General features: G+C 44.9%; 1 protein-coding gene across 6 annotated transcripts in view; it reads left to right on the top strand.

Moving 5' to 3' along the window:
• rerea (arginine-glutamic acid dipeptide (RE) repeats a) overlaps nucleotides 1-17,513 on the top strand; it is a 146,744-nt gene extending 129,231 nt beyond the window's left edge. For 4 of the 6 annotated variants that reach the window (XM_049580777.1, XM_049580776.1, XM_049580775.1 and 1 more), the window contains 11 exons: nucleotides 8,346-8,508; nucleotides 8,616-8,708; nucleotides 9,274-9,473; nucleotides 9,734-9,895; nucleotides 9,982-10,095; nucleotides 10,195-11,573; nucleotides 12,216-12,438; nucleotides 12,529-13,249; nucleotides 15,246-15,419; nucleotides 15,530-15,710; nucleotides 15,801-17,513. In XM_049580777.1, coding sequence (XP_049436734.1) covers nucleotides 8,346-8,508; nucleotides 8,616-8,708; nucleotides 9,274-9,473; nucleotides 9,734-9,895; nucleotides 9,982-10,095; nucleotides 10,195-11,573; nucleotides 12,216-12,438; nucleotides 12,529-13,249; nucleotides 15,246-15,419; nucleotides 15,530-15,710; nucleotides 15,801-15,834 — 3,444 coding nt within the window. In that variant the 3' untranslated portion in view covers nucleotides 15,835-17,513. The remainder of the gene's footprint in view (nucleotides 1-8,345; nucleotides 8,509-8,615; nucleotides 8,709-9,273; nucleotides 9,474-9,733; nucleotides 9,896-9,981; nucleotides 10,096-10,194; nucleotides 11,574-12,215; nucleotides 12,439-12,528; nucleotides 13,250-15,245; nucleotides 15,420-15,529; nucleotides 15,711-15,800) is intronic. The other 2 variants (XM_049580778.1, XM_049580780.1) reach the window with 1 other exon arrangement.
• The last annotated feature ends 1,532 nt before the right edge of the window (nucleotides 17,514-19,045 follow it).

The following is a 19,045-nucleotide window of genomic DNA, read 5'->3' as shown; positions in this document are numbered from 1 at the left end:
TCCTCTTTAAGCTGACCCACAGCATTTTACTATAATCTTTGTCTCATTATGTCTGCACAAGGAGTGAAAAGTGCTGGATTTTTATCTGGGCTATAACTGGCAATAAAGGGAACATGCTGTACATTTACATGTTGCTTCAAAGAGCCTCCACACCTTTGACTTAGCTGCTAAATTATTCTCAGATATGCATTTTGATTCATAAAGCATTGCAGACCTTGCTGTTTCTGTGAGGCCGCTCCTGCTGGAAGTGTGCCGATACTGTGCTGACACAGACATCAAAGGAAAATCAAAGGTGTTTGTCATAACTTCTTCTCGCCACTTCATTTCCTTGTCTGCTGCAAGCTGAGGATATGTCAGCCGTGCTTCTCAAACACCCCCTACAGATCATGTAATATTTTTTACTCAAGAGCTCTTTAGTGTCGCCTTCTTTGTGCTCCATTTTTTATTCCTCAAAACCAATTTGAACCTCTTGAATAAGAGATTAAAGTGTATGAACACAGTTTCCTCACAGAGGTTTCTTCAATTATTTTTACTGGTTTTGAAATATACGACTAGTCCAGTTGATTGGCTATAAAGGAGGTATTAATGTAATTCAACCTGGAGGGGGAGTCTACTTGGCAGGAGAGGTAATAGACCTCCTCCAGGATCTAGGCCTGCCACCACCACAGAGCAGAGAGAGATTAATTTTCCCCCTACAAATGGAAAATAAACTGCCCTTTAAACATATGAAAAGAGGAGAAAATGACTGGGAGAACACGGGGAGGGTAGCAGTGACCGGAGGAGAAGGGGCAAAGTGGGGCATAAGCTCAATATAGATGCCTGGGTTGTTGCACAGGAAAAAAAACAAACTCTCTGCTTATGATTGAACTTGCTTTTGTGCTGTAAGACTGATCTGAGCGTGTGCCAGTCAATACCCCGAGGAAAGTGCCATTTATTTTCTACCTGCTCATTTCCAAATCTGGAACATGAGCACCACAAGATATTTTAGGTCCTATCCATTATCTCCAGTCACAGGCACGAATTTCTGTCATTCCACTTGCATGCAACGCCATCAAAAAAAAGAAGCATGTTACAGAAATGAGGGTGCCTCTGCCCTAAGTCCTGGCTGGACCACTGTTGCTGAGCCGGAGTGCAGAGCATAAAACCCTCAGGCTGATACCCAGAGGTCCAGTACAGTGTGTCTGCCCCTCACTGTTCCTCCCGCTAGCCCCTATTAGCTGCTCTGCCCCTGAAGTGCCAGCGAAGCTCGAAACACCCAGTGCCAAGGGTAAGCACCCAGCGCTGTGTAAACACACCAGGCCTAACTAGGACTCAGGAATGCTTTATATAAAGTCACATAAAGGCCCGGAGGGGGAAGTGGGTGTGTCGTCTGACCGTCTGCAGCGAGCTTTTGCTGCCACCATTTCCTCCACTCCAGAGAGGACGTCATGGAACACGAGCTTTCTGCTCCCAGTGTTTAAACAACTAAATATGCTGAAATGGCAGATCACAGATAACTCTGCTGCTGATATTTTCACTGGAGGGGTTTTCATAAAAATGTGGTTTTAGGGGGAGATCAACACACAGTATTTGCTGAACAGATTTGTATCAGCTACTGCTCTGTTTGCTGTGCAGCCAAACAGAGAAACTGACAGCTGAAAATTAGCTCAAATATGAAAGTTTTGACTTATTCTAAAGGGCCAAGCACAAACTATTTCACTGGTGGAAAAAGGTACTGCAGTTAACTTGCAAATTAAATGTTAAGGTTAATTCACAAATAGGAACGTGACTAGAATTTTATTATTTTAAGGACAAGGCTATTTTCAGTTTGCATCACTAAATAAAATAACTGCAAAATCAACTGTATTTAGTACAGCTTCTGTCTTAGTGTACTACGAGAGAGATTATAAATTGCATAAAAATACAAGTAGTTTGTTGTCCTAATTGTTACATCAGTGTATTTATGTATTTATAGACCATAAAAATGTTTCACGATAAAACAGAACAACCATAGTCTCATAAACTGAAGTGAAGCAACGGAGAACAATTTACAAGCACAGAACAAAAGCTCGGTGTGTACGTGGAAATGTTTATCAGTCGAGTTTTCCCTCAAGGCTTCATTCCTGCATCCTGTTTTTTTATTCCCTCGGGACTGCTCCCCTGTACTCCACGTTTAAATATTAAATTTCACACAGTGTATCAGCACACGGTTAGCATTAGGATCAACATGGTTAACTAACTGTATTTTAGTCATAATGTGTAAAAATCATGACCACTTCACATAATAAATAATGTAAAAACACGTTTATTGATATTTTTCTATGTAGTAATATAATACAGTTTCAGTAATACAGTCAGCAGGTACTTGTGCAACAAAACATCAGATGCATGTTGTGTAAACGTACAGGGCAGGAAAAAAAAAAACAGTGAACTGATTCATAGAGGCATTTTTATGCTGCTGGTTCCTGCTTTGTTTTGGCGCTGAGGTGGAAAAGACAGAAAGGTGCAGTGGCAGCGTGTTAGAAAAGCTAACAAAGGTGAAGCCACAGTGTGTTTGTGGTTTGCCTTAACGTCACAAGTCAAACAAGTGTCCTCTGACGGCAAACAGTTTGAGTCCAGCAGCTTGGCAGGTAGCAGCAGTCATTTGGAGAAAAAACACAATTCTCAGCAGTACTTGTGTCTTGATTTAGCAGCCTCTGGTGATTTGCGTTTATTGTTAGCTTTTGATAGAGGCAGGTGACGGAGCAGTACAGGACATAGAAGTCACTGTGACTGCAGAGCGTGTAGTGATTTGAAGGACGTATGGGCATATGGCTGACCTGAGCTGCACGTCTGATTTTTAAAAACGCTGCCTTGCTTGTGTCGACATTTAGATCAACCAGGAGGTGATGTGCTCAGCGGCTCTTGCAGCATCTTGTTCTCTCGGAGAAAAGAGAGCACCCTGCACCCCCCCCCCCCCCCCCAGGCCCTGTCATTTACAGGATGGCCAACAGGAGAACAGTGTTCTCAACACAACCTCACAGCAGATGTTTGCCCTGGTACAATCTGTACAAACGTCAAATTGAATTCATTGCTGTGTCCTTAGCTCAGCAGCCAGAACCTTGGGGATGACTGTGATTATAAATACTTTGGTTCAAACACTAATTAAACCAGCTACAAACTACAGGGGCCTGGTCCAGTTGGCAGCAGCTGTCAGTAGTGTGACAGAACAGCTTTCGTGTTTGGTAAATGATATAACTTGTTTAGGCAGTGAAATCGCTGTCGGCTGACGGAAGCTCAACCAGCACGTATTGATGTTCTTTTAGCAGACCACAGGCAATTTAGCGCGGCAGAGTGCGGGCAAAATCTTTTCTCTTTTTTTTTTTCTTTCCCAGCCTAATAGATGGAGCTCGGAGAGCCGGAGCTCCTGTGTAATTGAGTTCTTTGGTAAGCTTCATGTTGTGGTTTTTGGGGACTAGCTTATCAGCAGAACACGCAGGATCGACCCTCCAGCAAAAAAGGCACTGTTGCCATCCAATCTGCTTTCATTGGCAAAAGCGCTTACAGCGGGAAAAACACGAGTGCTGATTCTTCAGCATGTGCATCCCTGACCTGTGAAAGCAGAGCTTATTCAGTCATTCTCCAGCAGAAAGGCGCCGCGCAGCAGGGAATGGCTGTCTATTTAACCGCCTTTCACATGCACTCTGCTCCACCAGCCAAGGTCCTTTCACTATTCAGTCATCTAAAGTCTAAAGAGGACGGAGAAAATAATTTTAATCTTACCCAGAACTCACCTGGTACCTTGTCATGTTGGAGGAATGTTTTTTTTTTGCATATTATGTGACAAGTTCCCAGTGACCTGAAGTAGTAGAGAATAATTTTTGTCATCTGTATCATTTAAACATGACATTGATTAAAGATAAAACATTAATATAAACACTGTTAAAAGACTAAAGATAAATAAACATGTCAAGTTGTCTTGCAGCCGTCACAAATACTCTTCTGACCTGCATAAGCATTTACCAAGTAACCCTGACGGTTACAGTCGGCATGAAGATGACAGAGAAGTCAAGCACCACTCACTGAAACGATTCGCGGTACAACCTGTCACGACCGATGAAGAATACCAAGTCCAGGGGTCGAGCACATACATAATTAAACGCTGGTTTGATTTAGCTCAGAGAAGTACATCCCCCTTCACCTCACCGAAATGAATCAGGAAGCAGTCCTCCCTCCTTTGGCTGCAGACTGTGGAGGAAGCAGGAGGAGCACAGGTTCATGCTGCACTAATGGATGTTTACACAACTCACTATCAGCCACCACAACCCAGAAATCACATGCTCCCCGCGCGCTGCGGCTAAACCGCCCAAAGTTTTTAGCAGTTATTTACGGAGAGATTTTTTTATTAGGAAAGGTTGCGGTTGGACTGGATGTTGATTGTCCATTGTTATCCTCCGCTGGCTCTTTATTCCTCCCTCTCGGCTCTCCTCCACACTTGGCCCTCCCCCTCCTCAGCTCTCCCCTGTTCTCTCCTCCTTCCCCTGCTCTTGCCAGTAACGGCCTTAACCGTTTGGCTTCATGTCAAAGCAGGGGCCTTTTGTGGCTCTGTCACAAATCTGCCAGGAAAAACAGAAACCATCTGTTCAGGCCTGGGCCTGAGAGGGGATGAGGGTGTAAATACACAAGTTTAGCCCTCGCCCTCAGCCCTGCCCGCGCACACAGGACCACCGAGCCCAGTGGAGGAGCCTGCACTCCCACTCACCCTCAACCTGCACTCCCACCCGCAATTAAACTGCAGTCTGCAGAGGTTTCATGGTTAACCTTATTCTGTCTAAAGCTTACAAACAGGAACAGACGATAGTTTACAGCACAGTGACTCAGAAACGAAACCTGTTGACTTCTGTTACAAAACAAAGCACTTGCCATTTACAAAATCTTACTATAATTAAATGATGAGGTTAGAGTAGTTTTTTAACATATAAGCAAATATAAAAACTGTGTATTAATGTGGCACAGGACTTATATACAGGCTTTAAGCTATTACTCTCAAGAGCACTGATAACTTTTACATTTATTTATGTTAATTACCATAGAAGAAGAGTACAAATCTTTGCACGATGGATGAAGAACTTGTTTCACTGTGATGGTTGAGTCTCAAGACAACATTGCTGTACATAATCTTGAGCTCCACATCCATTTCACACACACACTTTTATGTAGACAACCATTTTAAGTGGCAATAACCGGGATGGAAGCCCTGAGTATCGTGATAGGAGGGTAAGCCCTTTCCTTGTCGGATAATCCACTGGCCAGAAAGCTCCTGCAGATGGAAGCAGTCTAAAAGGCCTTATAATACTGAGCTTATGTTGTCACTATCTCATGTACTGCGGAGCGGCAGCACACTCTGTACTGCAGTGATTTAGTGGACTGGGGGAAAATTATGGTGTGGAGGCCGGGGCCAATCTAGATTTCTATTTCAAGTATTTCCATGAATTTTTAGCGGGTACCGGTGGACTATTTTAGATGCAGGTTCGTGGAATGAGGTCTGTTTTACCGTCGTCTTTATTTTATGACGTGACTTAACAACTTTACACACAAACTTGCCGTCTAAACGCCCAATCATGGGGAATAAATACAAGGTAAATGAAAGTTAAAGTGTTGCTGCGGGCATATGGCAGCATGACAAAGTGACTGTGATAGAGAAAGGTACGCAGTCAGTGCGAGAGATCGGACATATGTGATTTCAGGGGAACCAAATTTGACGTACAGGCAGGCTGTGAGAGGTAATCTATCAATCTCCCTTTGACACTAATTTACAGCACAAAGCCTCCCTCAACCACAGGAATGCCATGCTCATATTCAACTGCACTTCACTCACAGACATCATTATGTAACTCCACATCAATCTTTCCTTTGTCAGCACATTCGGAATATGTATTCAAGAGCTGTAAAGGCAAACTATAAAGCAAATATTACAAAGAGGTTTTTGCAGTGTGCATTTTAAATAGAGACACAGAGAATGTTTCCTTTTGGATTTTTTACCTGCAGTCACGTTTGAACTCAATAAATTTACCCAAATTTAAGGCTTCTTCTTCTGTTTTCCCCTCGCAATTAACATCCGGCTGTACCAGCTCATCGGTGCACCTGTTAATTCCCATTCAAAAGCCCAAGTTAATGTTTTCATTAGCCCCTGCCTAATGTAATGGTACTTGACACAGTGTAAGTGATGGAGAGGCAGGGTGACCTTTCCCCGTGTCTGCCAAGCTGTTGTTGAGGCCATGTAGTTGTCAGCCTGCAGCGAGGAGGCAGAGAGGCACTGCTGAGAACAGTCATTAAGCACAGAGCAAAGCCAGCGCTCGGCACCACTCGACACTTTTGATCTGCACATTTCAATTAGATTTCACATCAGGACGCCTGCCTTGCCTCAGTTAGCACCTGCGCCCTGCCTTCCCAACTGGCCGGCCAAGCTGAAGAGGAAGGCGCACAGGAAACAACTAGAAAGTTCTCTTTAACGGTCTGAAATAGATGCACAAACACATGGCAGCACAATAGAGCCGTTATGGTGATATAATCATCATTAGCTGATCTGTTCTGGGCACAAATATGGACATTAAAAAAAAATGTCCCACAAGTAGGAGGTTAATCTTTCCCTCTTTATCCGACTGCTTTTTCTATTTTAAAGGAGTCCTAGTGATTTGTCTCTGCTAAGCTTCTACATGTGGAACCGTTCCCAGTATCCAGATGTGCTCATCTGCAGCAGTCTTGAGGTCTTAAAAAAACCAGCACAAGCTGTGGGGCTTGGGACAGTTTTACTCTGGAGCGCTGGCTTTGCCATCGCACGGAGCAGCACCTTAATTTACCCTGAAATATGAGCAGGTTTCATTGAGCTCAGACACCCTCAGTAAATGTTCCCAGCACTGCTCTGCCTGATAAGACGGAGTCCTACAGCCACTGGTAGATATGAATTACCCCTAAGAGGCACATGAAGGCAGATCTTATTAAACAAGCCTAAGCCCACTGAGTGGAGCTTTTTCTGCCAATCAAAGCAGTGATTGAGTTCCTTAATGTCAGATACTCGCACGACTTGTTGAAGCGATAAAGGAGCAAACATTGGCCAATCCCTGACCTGTGTTTTCTCACTGTGCGTAAGAAACCAGCTAGCCTCAAGTTGTTTTGTATTTCATGAGATAAGAAATTAAAGCTGCAGTTACCTTTACGTGTCCATTAGTATCAGCCTGTTATACTTTGAAATTTCTGGCTTTGATACAAAGTTATTTTCTTTCATTGGAGAAATAGAGTTAAGTGAGTCTTTTATTGCCGCTTACAACTGTCCGCCATTTCATCATATCCTTTCCCGCCTTTGTTTGTTGTGGAACATTTTGATACACGATGTTAAGCTGTTGCTGAAAAGCTGTTGATGCATTTTAGAGAGCAACGTACTGACTAATTTATGTCAAGTTTCTCAGCTGAGGCGGAGAAGGAAAACAATCGATAGCCATTAAACCCTGGGAGCTTTGTTGAACAGCAGTTTAACAGACCTCAGACAGTAGATGGCTGCCCTCTGGGCTGTAAAGATTACAGGTGACTTACTGCTCACCCAACAATCACACCACACCTTCATGAATTTGTTACAGGACCACTAGTTCACGGCAAGGGAGAGAAGGGCAAAGCCCCACAGGAAACTACATAATTGTGGCTGACTCCTGTCGCCAATTTTCAAGGCTCGCGTATTATGAGTGTGGCCGGAAAGCGGCAGTTAATATGCACAGGCTGCCTCAGCAAAGTGCTTTCTGATCCATGATTGCATGTGTTAATGTTTCAGTTGGGTATTGATTTCCTGGCGGCCTTTTGTACACTGGATTTATCCGCCTCGCTCGCTGGCAAGTGCGCCCCTCCGAATGTTTGATTAAAGTTCAATTGACTCTTCCAGTGAAGGGGCGAGGAGCCATTTCACTCCCTATTTGTAGCGCCAGAGCTCTGCCTGACATGTTCTTTTGTTCCCATTCAAGCTCCTGCCACCCAGGCAGCCACCAATGCACTGATCCTAATATCCCTGCATTCAGTGAGCCTCCTCGCCTAATCCTGGGACAGACAGGGCCACAGTATAAACATGCCCGGCCAGCTACAAAACCTGGCATGGACTCACCCACTCCGTGGCCTTTCACTGTGAAATACTGTGCTGACTGCTAATGTGTATTTTCCACATATTTTATTCAGCCTAACTGCAGATATTTCACAGTGACTATTTTTCAACAACTTGGACAAATAGACCTTTAATTCCTTTTAATTCAGTCAAAAGTGACGCCTCCTCTTCAGTGTTCCTCCTGTTTGTGTTCTTGTGATGTATTTGCCCATTTTAACTTAATTTGTTCTGTGTTTCACTTCAGGGGGAGCTCATTACCTTCTACTACTATTGGAAGAAGACCCCTGAGGCAGCCAGTTGTCGAGCCCACCGCAGACACCGCCGCCAGCCCGTCTTCCGCCGCATCAAGACGCGGACCGCTTCAACTCCTGTCAACACTCCCTCACGCCCCCCCTCCAGCGAGTTCTGTACGTATATTTGACCCCCTGAATGGCAACCACAGAGGAAATGGCCTGATACACTGTGGTGTTAGAGCAGTGTACCTGAAGTGTTTTTTCCTCTCTCTCTCTTCCAGTGGACCTCAGCTCAGCTAGTGAAGATGACTTTGACAGTGAAGACAGCGAACAGGAGCTGAAGGGCTACGCCTGCCGCCACTGTTTCACTACCAGTAAGACACCACGCTCTGCATTTACATACACTCTATAATACTGGTCATATGGACTTGCTTGGCTATTCCTGTCCTGATTAGGATCAGTGTGAGGCTGCACAACACAGCGCTGTGTGACAGATGGGCATCAGAAGATGTCAGGACTAATTTGATCAAATCAGACATGAGCCCACAGCTCGTTCACTCTCTCCACCTCATTATCTTTCCCCTTTTTCCACACAGCTGGCTCCCAGTGCCAGGCTCCCATCTGATCACACTTAGGTTACTGCCATCACAACTAGGGTGGCTAATAGCTTTGGCTTTATAGTGTTAACCCTTGTAGACCTTTTTAGTGCATTATAGAAAATTTAAATACGGTATGTAGCGGGGGACATACATTACCTTTGATTCATCTCCTGCATTAAATATGTTTATCCCATTAGATGTTAAACAACAAAGTTACTTAATGACCTCCTCTGTATTCTACAGTATCGCTGTAGTTCATAGATCATTTCTTTGTGTTGTGTGTACTTCTCAATGCCTGCGAGAGTGTGTTATTTCACAACTGTAAATGGCTTTTCCTCAGCCTCCAAGGACTGGCACCACGGGGGCCGGGAGAACATCTTGCTGTGCACAGACTGCCGCATTCACTTCAAGAAGTACGGTGAGCTGCCCCCCATCGAGAAGCCCGTGGACCCGCCGCCATTTATGTTCAAACCTGTCAAAGAGGAAGAGGATGGACTCAGCGGGAAGCATAGCATGAGGACCCGACGGAACCGAGGCTCGGTGGGCACACACTCATCTATCCTTCTATTTTCACCTTCAGGAACCATAGCCTCAGAGTCATCCCCAGAGCCAGACTACAAAGCAATAAGCCTATCATCTGTAGACAAGCAGTACAGGGACAGCTTTGACATGCATTGATTCATACATTTGGTTTTATAAAGAAATTCAAAAAAGTTAGATTTGGAGTTACGTATAGTGTATGTCCATCTTAATTTCAAGTTATATGCAGCCCTAATATTGCTGTTAATTGTTGTTATCAGATGTCGACGCTACGTAGTGGTCGTAAGAAGCAGACAGCCAGTCCTGATGGCAGAGCCTCGCCTACCAACGAGGATTTGCGCTCCAGTGGACGCACTTCTCCCAGCGCAGCAAGCACGGACAGCACTGACAGCAAGACAGACTCCATGAAGAAGCCCAGCAAGGTAAACACAGCAAGGACTGATTTGTATTTATGTGCACGTATCACTGTGAAATGTACCCTAATGGCTCTGCTACTTTGGCTCCACAGAAGATTAAAGAGGAGGCTCCTTCACCTTTGAAGAGTGCCAAACGGCAGCGAGAGAAGGGAGCCTCAGACACAGAGGAGCCCGAGAGAGCCAGCGCCAAAAAGTCCAAGACACAAGTGAGTGTGTCGTGCTTGTTTTGCTGTTCGGATATGTTTCAGTGGAATGCAAAGACTTGGTGTTATGATACTCATCCTTCTCTCTCCTCTGTCCCTCAGGAGCTGAGTCGGCCAGATTCACCCTCAGAAGGGGAGGGCGAAGGGGAGGGCGAGGGCGAGAGCTCTGATGGGCGCAGCATCAACGAGGAACTCAGTAGCGATCCTAAAGACATTGACCAGGACAACCGGAGCTCCTCCCCAAGCATCCCCAGCCCACGTGACAATGAGAGCGACTCAGACTCGTCTGCCCAGCAGCAACAGCTCCTGCAGAGCCAGCACCCTCCTGTCATCCAGTGTCAGCCAGGCACCTCAGCCTCCTCATCGGCACCACCTCCGTCTACAGCCTCAGCCCCCTCGCTGCCCCCACAGGTCTCCCCCACAGCGGCGTCCACCTCTCTACCTCCCCAGCCTCTGCCCCAGGCAAGCCCGATGTCTCTTATCCAGTCAGGAGCTTCCCTTCACCCTCAAAGGCTTCCCTCTCCACATTCACCTTTGACTCAGGCTCCACCTCCTGGCCCCCCAGTCCCACCTCAGTCATTACCCAGCTCACATCATGGGCCCATGCCACCCATGCCACATCCACTGCAGCCTGGCCCCTCACACATGCCTCACCCTCACTCAATGCCCCCTCAGGGCTTCCCTGTGGGTCAGTCTCAGGTCCCACCCCTGCCAATCTCTGGCCAATCACAGCAGAGGCCGCACACGCCTCCTTCCCAGTCCCAGTCATCAGCTCAGAGTGGAGGCCAGCCTCCCAGAGAGCAGCCCCTTCCCCCTGCCCCAATGTCCATGCCACACATCAAGCCTCCACCAACCACACCCATCCCTCAGATACCCAACCCACAGTCCCACAAACATCCACCCCACGTGTCGGCGCCTCCATTCCCTCAGATGCCTTCAAACCTGCCTCCACCTCCTGCCCTCAAGCCCCTCAGCTCTTTATCCACCCACCATCCTCCATCAGCACACCCACCTCCCCTACAGCTCATGCCTCAGGGGCAGCAGCTTCAGCCGCCCCCAGCCCAGCCTCCAGTTCTCACTCAGTCCCAGAGCCTCCCACCATCAGCCAGCCACCAACCTCCTCCACCTCCTCCTCTGCCGCCCTCCGCAGCAGCCTCACATCCAAACGGGCCACCGCAGCCGCCATTCTCGTCTCATCCTTTCAATACAGTTCTACCTCCAACTGGCCCTCCCCCATCCTCATCAAACTCTATGCCTGGCATACAGCCTCCATCCTCCACCGCTCCAACCACCTCCATCTCCATGCCACTGCCTGCCTCCGTCACTTGTGCCGGCCCCGGCCCGGTACTCCCACCTGTACACATCAAAGAGGAGCCTCTGGACGAGACAGAAGAGCCAGAGAGCCCTCCGCCCCCACAGAGAAGCCCCTCCCCAGAGCCTACCATCGTCAACACGCCCAGCCATGCCAGCCAGTCAGCACGGTACGTCTGCTCTGATTTCTACCCCAAAAGAGGAAAACATACACCTACAAACGCAGTTATTTATCAGTAGTCTGTTGAGCTGCTTACTGTCTTGTCTGGGGATGCTGATTAGCTCTCAAACACATCTAACAACAAAGAGTCTCTGCCTTCAGATTTTAAGGCTTTGATGTAAGCAACAAATCGAATGTCCTCAGCAAAACAGGCATCCAAGGCCACAATTAGCCCTGAGCTCCAAGGGGCTGATGGCGAGGAATTATCGGGGATGGAGAGCAGGGAGATTAATTACAGTGAGATGCGGCTGAACCGAGGCATCTGAATATGAGTATCTGTAGTTGCCTTGTGCTTAAGTGGCTCTCAGACTGCCAATGAATAGCAATGAGGGTTTTAATACATACTCAACGTAGCAGCAAAAGTGAATGCCAAGGGAGTTTGTTTCCTTTTGAATAATGGACCAGTGTAAGCTAATACAAGCTGTCTTTTCATCTAATGGGACATTATCTTGCCATTCAGCATGCAAAATTAAACATGAATTTCTCTCCAGCCTATTTTCTTTTGTTTGTAACAAGTATTAATTTATGAACTGGAACATCCCTCCATTTTTCTGAATAAATATTGAATGTTTTATCTCCACCACGACCACAGGTTCTACAAGCACCTGGACCGGGGTTACAACTCGTGTGCTAGGACAGATTACTACTTCACTCCACTGGCTTCATCTAAACTGGCCAAGAAGCGAGAGGAAGCTCTGGAGAAAGCCAAGAGGGAAGCAGAGCAGAAAGCAAGGGAAGAGAAGGAGAGAGAGAGGGAAAGGGAAAAGGAACGAGAAAGAGAGCGGGAACGAGAAAAGGAAGCAGAGCGAGCTGCGGTGAGTGGTTTTGTTTGTCTCCCTTTAGTTTGCCTGTGGTTAATTTTTTTCTTTTAAATCTTACCGAACATGTTGTTTCTCTCTTTACAGAAAGCCTCCAGTTCCTCTCATGAGGGCAGAATGGGTGAACCTCAGATGGCTGGCCCCGCCCACATGCGTCCTCCATTCGACGGCCCCCCCACCACGATCGCAGCTGTGCCTCCATACATTGGCCCCGACACCCCTGCCCTGCGGACCCTCAGCGAGTACGCCCGACCCCACGTTATGTCCCCCACCAATCGAAACCACCCCTTCTTTGTATCCCTCAACCCTGCAGACCCGCTGCTGGCCTATCACATGCCCAGCTTGTACAACGCTGACCCGGCCATGCGGGAGCGCGAGCTACGAGAGCGGGAGATGCGTGAGAGGGAGATCCGTGAGAGGGAGCTGAGGGAAAGGATGAAACCTGGTTTCGAGGTTAAGCCTCCAGAGATGGACACACTTCACCCCTCCACAAACCCCATGGAGCACTTTGCCCGGCATGGGGCCATCACGTTGCCCCCCATGGCTGGCCCTCACCCTTTCGCCTCCTTCCATCCTGGCTTGAACCCATTAGAGCGTGAGCGGCTGGCCCTCGCTGGGCCCCAGCTGCGGCCAGAAATGAGCTACCCAGAGAGGTTGGCTGCAGAGAGACTCCATGCTGAGAGGATGGCCACAGTGGCCAACGACCCCATCGCTCGTCTACAGATGTTCAATGTCACGCCACACCACCACCAGCACTCGCATATTCACTCACATCTCCACCTCCACCAGCAAGACCCTCTCCATCAAGGTAAACGAAAGCCCTGCTTGTACACAAACATGCTATCACTGTATCACTTAAAATGACACAATAGAGTAAAATAAATTTTAAGAAATAAAATTATCTATTTAAGTATATTCAGTACATACTATAAATGTTTACAGAAAAAGGGCTGCATTCCAAAATATTATCAATTCTGGGAAAACTACAAGCTGGTAATTGTTCATTATTTGGCAAATGTATTTGCAAAATGTGTTTAGTAAATTGAGGTTGCCAGATTTTATCAGAGGAGCTTTTTATATTTCCTTTAATAAATATCACTGTCTGGTGTAACCCTAAAGTATACAACAATAATGTTGCTATAATTTCATTTATAAAGGGGAAGATGATTAATCAAATTCAAACATGTCAATTTTTAAATGTCTTTTATATACTTACAGACATATTCAGAATGTGCATGATACATTGATCTTTTGTATACAGTCATATTTGTAAATTGATGTATGAATATTTTAACTTGATTTTCTGAATGTTTTATTGTGTGATATTGATTGTAATTAGGGCTGGGTGGAAAATCAAATATGATATTACAGACCACATAACTTGATATTGCAGCAATATTCTAGGGTTGCGTTGTTTTCACAAAATATATACACAAAGAGATTTTTGAGAAATAATCATAAGTAATGTGGATTTAATGTTTAATGTGTTTAAAGGCAGATAATAGAACAGCTAGAACAGTCTGGTAAATTTAGAAGATTACATCACTTTACTGTAATGCAGACTTTAAAACTAGGAAAAGACAACACTTAAAATATAACACTATCCAAAAACAAATAAGATATCTAGTCTCATATCACAATATTGATGTAATACTGATATATTGCCCCGCCCTATGATGTTATTGTATAATATTCTGTGCTTTTACATTTTGACATTGAAAGGGAGATTTGTATAATCAGCACAAAGATAAGGGAAAAAAAATCTTTATTTAAAGCATTGCTAAAGAAATAGTCAAGGACCAAGAATAGAACCTTGGGGCACTCCAAAGATTTTTTGATACTTATTCAAGATGCATCACTTTTCAACTTTGATACTATACCTAAATAAGATATTGATAATTTAACCCATTTTCAAAACCAGGGTAAAATTGACATTGAGCACATATAAGTTAAAATTTTTATCAAAAGACATAAACTATAACTTGACACCGACGACTTTGCTTTTCTTGGTTAGTAGCAGAGTGACTGTAGTACACATAGGCAACAATAAGACAGAGCAGGAAAGCGCAGTTGTTACCCGTGTATTGAAAAATGAGTATGAAACCGGTTCAAATATTCAGAATTGATATGTATCAATAAATAAATATTTTGTCATAGCACTAATAAGACATAGTAGAAATATTGCTAACCAGTTTTACTCTGTGCTTCAAAGTTAGAGGAAGAGAAGGTACTCTAAGGAATCTTTGAAAAAATTAAAAGATTGTAAAGAGAATTAGAAAGGATAAGAGTTAGGGTCACCTGTGTTTGTTATAAGTAAGTTAAATAATGTACAATAAGAAAAATAAGTTTTGAGGAGGTTAATATTAAGTTCCTTGTGCTATTATTTGAATCAAGTTGTCTGTTAATGCAATTATTAATTTAATATATATTACTTCTCTCATAACAGTGAAGAGTGCACAGAGGGGACATTGAATTAATGATAATTCAACTTGCATCTCTTTTAGTTTAAAAATGTCACCATATGATCTGAAACTCCACTTCATATTTTATTGTCTGTAGTAATGTACAGTATTGACATATGAGATTGGATTAAAGCATAATTATATCCTCATTAAATTTCTAGAGCCAGCAGATGCTTCACAGTGGATAAATATAGTAAAGTTGTCCCTGCACTCTTTTGGTCAGCCTTGAGAGGAGTAACATTATATTAAGCTGTGTATCACTAATGCCTGTCGCATGCACTGTTTATGATACACTGTCGTGAAATGAGTGTACCCTGAACCTAAGACTCTGACGCCCAGAAGGTGGTGGTGAATGTCTTGTGTGTCCTCCAGGCTCGGGGGGCCATCCACTGGCAGTGGACCCCCTGGCAGCAGGACCTCACCTGGCTCGCTTCCCTTACCCGCCCGGCGCCATCCCCAACCCTCTCCTCGGCCAGCCACCGCATGAACACGAGATGCTGCGCCACCCAGTCTTCGGTAGGCTCCCCGCCAACATCATCTCTCATTAACAGCAGTATCAAATCCAATCTATCAATCCCAGCTCTGCCAGATTGCCTGATCAAATCTTTTGTTTGTGCCTCGTCCAGGTACTCCATACCCACGGGACCTACCAGGAGGTCTGCCGCCGCCCATGTCCGCAGCCCACCAGCTGCAGGCCATGCATGCCCAGTCTGCTGAACTCCAGAGGCTGGCCATGGAGCAGCAGTGGCTCCACGGGCACCATCACATGCACGGAGGACCACTGCCTGGCCAGGAGGACTACTACAGGTCAGATAAGCACCAGGAATCAGACGAAAAAACATTTAGATAAACCAAGCGAATGTGTCCAGATATTAATACTTGGTGTTTGTGTTTCAGCCGACTGAAGAAGGAGAGCGACAAGCAGCTGTAACCAGCCAAGGGAAGCAGCGACCGACAGGTGCAGGACACGGGAAGTTGTTACAGAGTTCATTCAGTTTTGAAGAACAGAAAAGGCCAAGTGGATCGTCTGAGAATTCTTCTGGGTTTTTTTTTTTTTTTCTGTTCCTGTCAAAGACTTTTTTTATTATTATTTTTCAAGACATTGACTTTCTTTGGTATATAGCCAGTAGTGACAACGTCCTCAAGACTCCTGCATGACAAGCTTCCCTGACGTTTTTTTGTAGGTGCTAGAACAAGACACTGTGCTTATCAACAACAAAAAAAAAGACAAGACCGGTCAGGCCGTTTATGGAAAAATAACAAGTGCTATCTTAAACTCAACATTTATTTTAATACATTGTTGGAGGTTTTTCATAATTTTAAGAAAAGCTACAGCATGGCGTTTTTGAGTCTGTAAATAGTATATATAAACATATAATTATTATTATAATTATTATTATTACTAGGTGTGGACTCCAAACCAAGTCGTTTCAACCTTCAATATAATTGTTTTGAAGCATTATCCCTTGTTTCAGAGGGGAGCACCATGGCATTATATGAGCAGTTTCTGAGAGAGTTGTGGTTCAGTTGTGACGTTCCTCTGACATCACTGTGTTAGATTTAGTCCCACATACACTATGTAAACCATGACGCTGTCACACCCACATCCATTCATCACACACCTTTGACACGCAGCAGGTTGTCAGAATGTGTACACTCAACATGTTGAGTTCATGATTTGAAACACTTGAAGAGGTGATGCTGTTGTCACCAAGGCTTCTGTGGAGTGCACGCCGAAGCCATGGATTAAAAAGAAAAACTAAAGTTTGCACTGAGAGCTCGAGCTCCACTCGATTGGTTTTATCCTTTTGCTTAAAATCTATATTTAAGTCAACACATTGGAGTAATACTTCATTGCTTTTTGTTGTAACAGAATGATTTTAATTATGATTTTAAACATGTGGATACCAGGAACACATTTGGCTGAAATGGCTTCAAGTTTTTATTTTTAAACACCAGGACCTGAATTTTAACTTTGCTCAGTGTATCAGGAGCCAAATTTCAGGATTGTTTTAAATGTGTGAATGGTTTTGAGTCAGTGCTAGTTATGTTGTGGGTGTCCCCTTTTCTCCACCTGGTCCAGTCACCCATGTTTGTTGCAGGGCTCACGTCTGACTGAGTCATCCTCCAACTAGGCTGTAATAATGTTCACTGTGACACTAGAGGGGGGGCCTGCCGACACGTGACCACCAGGAGGTAGAGGGTCGATGACTGTGTGAGCGTGTGTTTTTCTCATGATGTTTTCGTATGCCTTGGTTCCTTAAGGATACACACACTCCTGGACCCCGGGAATGGGGTGTGTGTTTGCGTGTGCCACTGACTGTTACAAGTTGTGCTGACCTGTCATCCCAGTGCACACCAGCCCCAAGTTTTACTTTTTGTTTTTCGCTGTAGCCATGACATCAGTTCTGCTTTTGTTCCACGCACTAAGACTGTTGGACCGTCATGGACATTTAGAAAACTGTGGCTTTTTTTTATTTTCTTTTAACCAAATGAAGAAATTGTACTTGCATTTTAAAAGTGACCATATCTTCCCTTGGAGCACTATAATTTACATTTAAATGCTTGAAAACATCAAACCCATGCCCCCCCCCCCCCCCCCCCCTTTTAAAGATCCAAAAAAGTCTCTGAAGCCCCGACGAGAAACCTGTCACTTTGTCTCGCCATCTCCCACCGATTCCTGTCTCTCTCTCCCGACGACGTACTCCTCATCGTCACCTTTGCCTCGTTTTCCTGACGATTCCCTTGCCTTTTACTCCCTCTTTTTGTGTCTCCAGAACCTTTGATGTTAAGTGTTGTCAATGGTTTAGCTTCTTGTTTCAAAGCGGCAATAGCAGAATGTAAATTCTGACTGCTAAGATTTATATATATACTGGTATCTTGAAGCTTATTGTATATATGAGTAGTCGCCATGGGATGACACAATGTAAACAAAAAGTAGAAATAATAAGAAAAATTGTGAGTCCTGTGTTCTCTCCATTTGAGTATTTTGTAATTTTTTTGAAAAATTTGTGGAATTAAAATAAACGACTAAGTTACACCACAAGAAACGACTTCATCTCTTTCTTTTAATGCCTTCAGATACATCACATTTATTTCTTTGTAAACACATTTGTTTGTATACCGAGGTAGAGCAGACTGCTAAATCCCATCAGCCGTGAGACACAATAATCCTGTTTTAAGGGTAAACAATTTTGATTTCTCACTGCTCGTTCGTTAAATGGCAAAGATAGAAGGAAAGCAGAAAACACGCTTAATTCTCTGTTTTCTTTTTACATTTTGGAATTCTCCAGCTGAGCGCAGGGCCTGATGCCGGCTCTGTTTTTGATAATACTCATGTCCTACATTTGCTCTTGAATAATAGAGTTTTTGCTTGACGGGAGAAACGTGTTACAGAATAGATCAAGCGTCCCTGTTTCTCTATTTTTTTTCCAGCCTTCCATTTTCTCAGCTTCACAAACACTGAGCTTTAAGAGATCACCCCAGCAGCAGGTAGTAAATCTCGGAGCTGAATATTGCTCTGCTATGGTATAATAACATCAAAGCCAGGCTAAGCCAGAAGGAACACTTACTCAGGCTGAGATGCCTTGCTATCAGCGGGGCAGGGCTGTCATTTCATCCTGTGTGTGTGGGGAGTGATAGACCAGCAATCTGTGATGGTGTGCCGCAGCGATGGCTGTCATTTTGAGAGGGAGCTATTATTCTACTGCTGCTCTCTGAAATGATGCCCTGTCCTCGGGAAAATCGAGGTTCCTTGGATGCTCTATCCTGGGGCTGTCATGTGACGGCCGCCTTGTGAGGAGGTGCTGCTTGTTGTCGCCGGCTCGCCTCACCTCCCCATAAGACACAACGAGACGTCAGAGCCGAGCAGTGCCGGCTGGTTGAATAATTCATCTCCCCTCCTCCTCTTCCTCCTCCTCCACACCGGCGATGGAGCGACTGTGACTTGTGTCAACTCAAATCCTTCTCATAATACTGTGTGTACCCCTCAGGCAGGCACACAGGGATACAGAGTCTTAAAAAAAATCTGCTCTTTCTGTCTGAATAGCAATATGCCTTGTGCTGTTCTCGCACTGTTATTGTATCTGTTGCAGCAGGTCTCGGACACAGAGCCTCCTCATCTCCTCCATCCTCCTGTCTTC

This window comes from Epinephelus fuscoguttatus, linkage group LG7 (assembly GCF_011397635.1).
Source record: "Epinephelus fuscoguttatus linkage group LG7, E.fuscoguttatus.final_Chr_v1".
NCBI classification, from domain to species: Eukaryota; Metazoa; Chordata; class Actinopteri; order Perciformes; family Serranidae; genus Epinephelus; species Epinephelus fuscoguttatus.
This window is presented reverse-complemented; position numbering and strand designations above follow the sequence as displayed.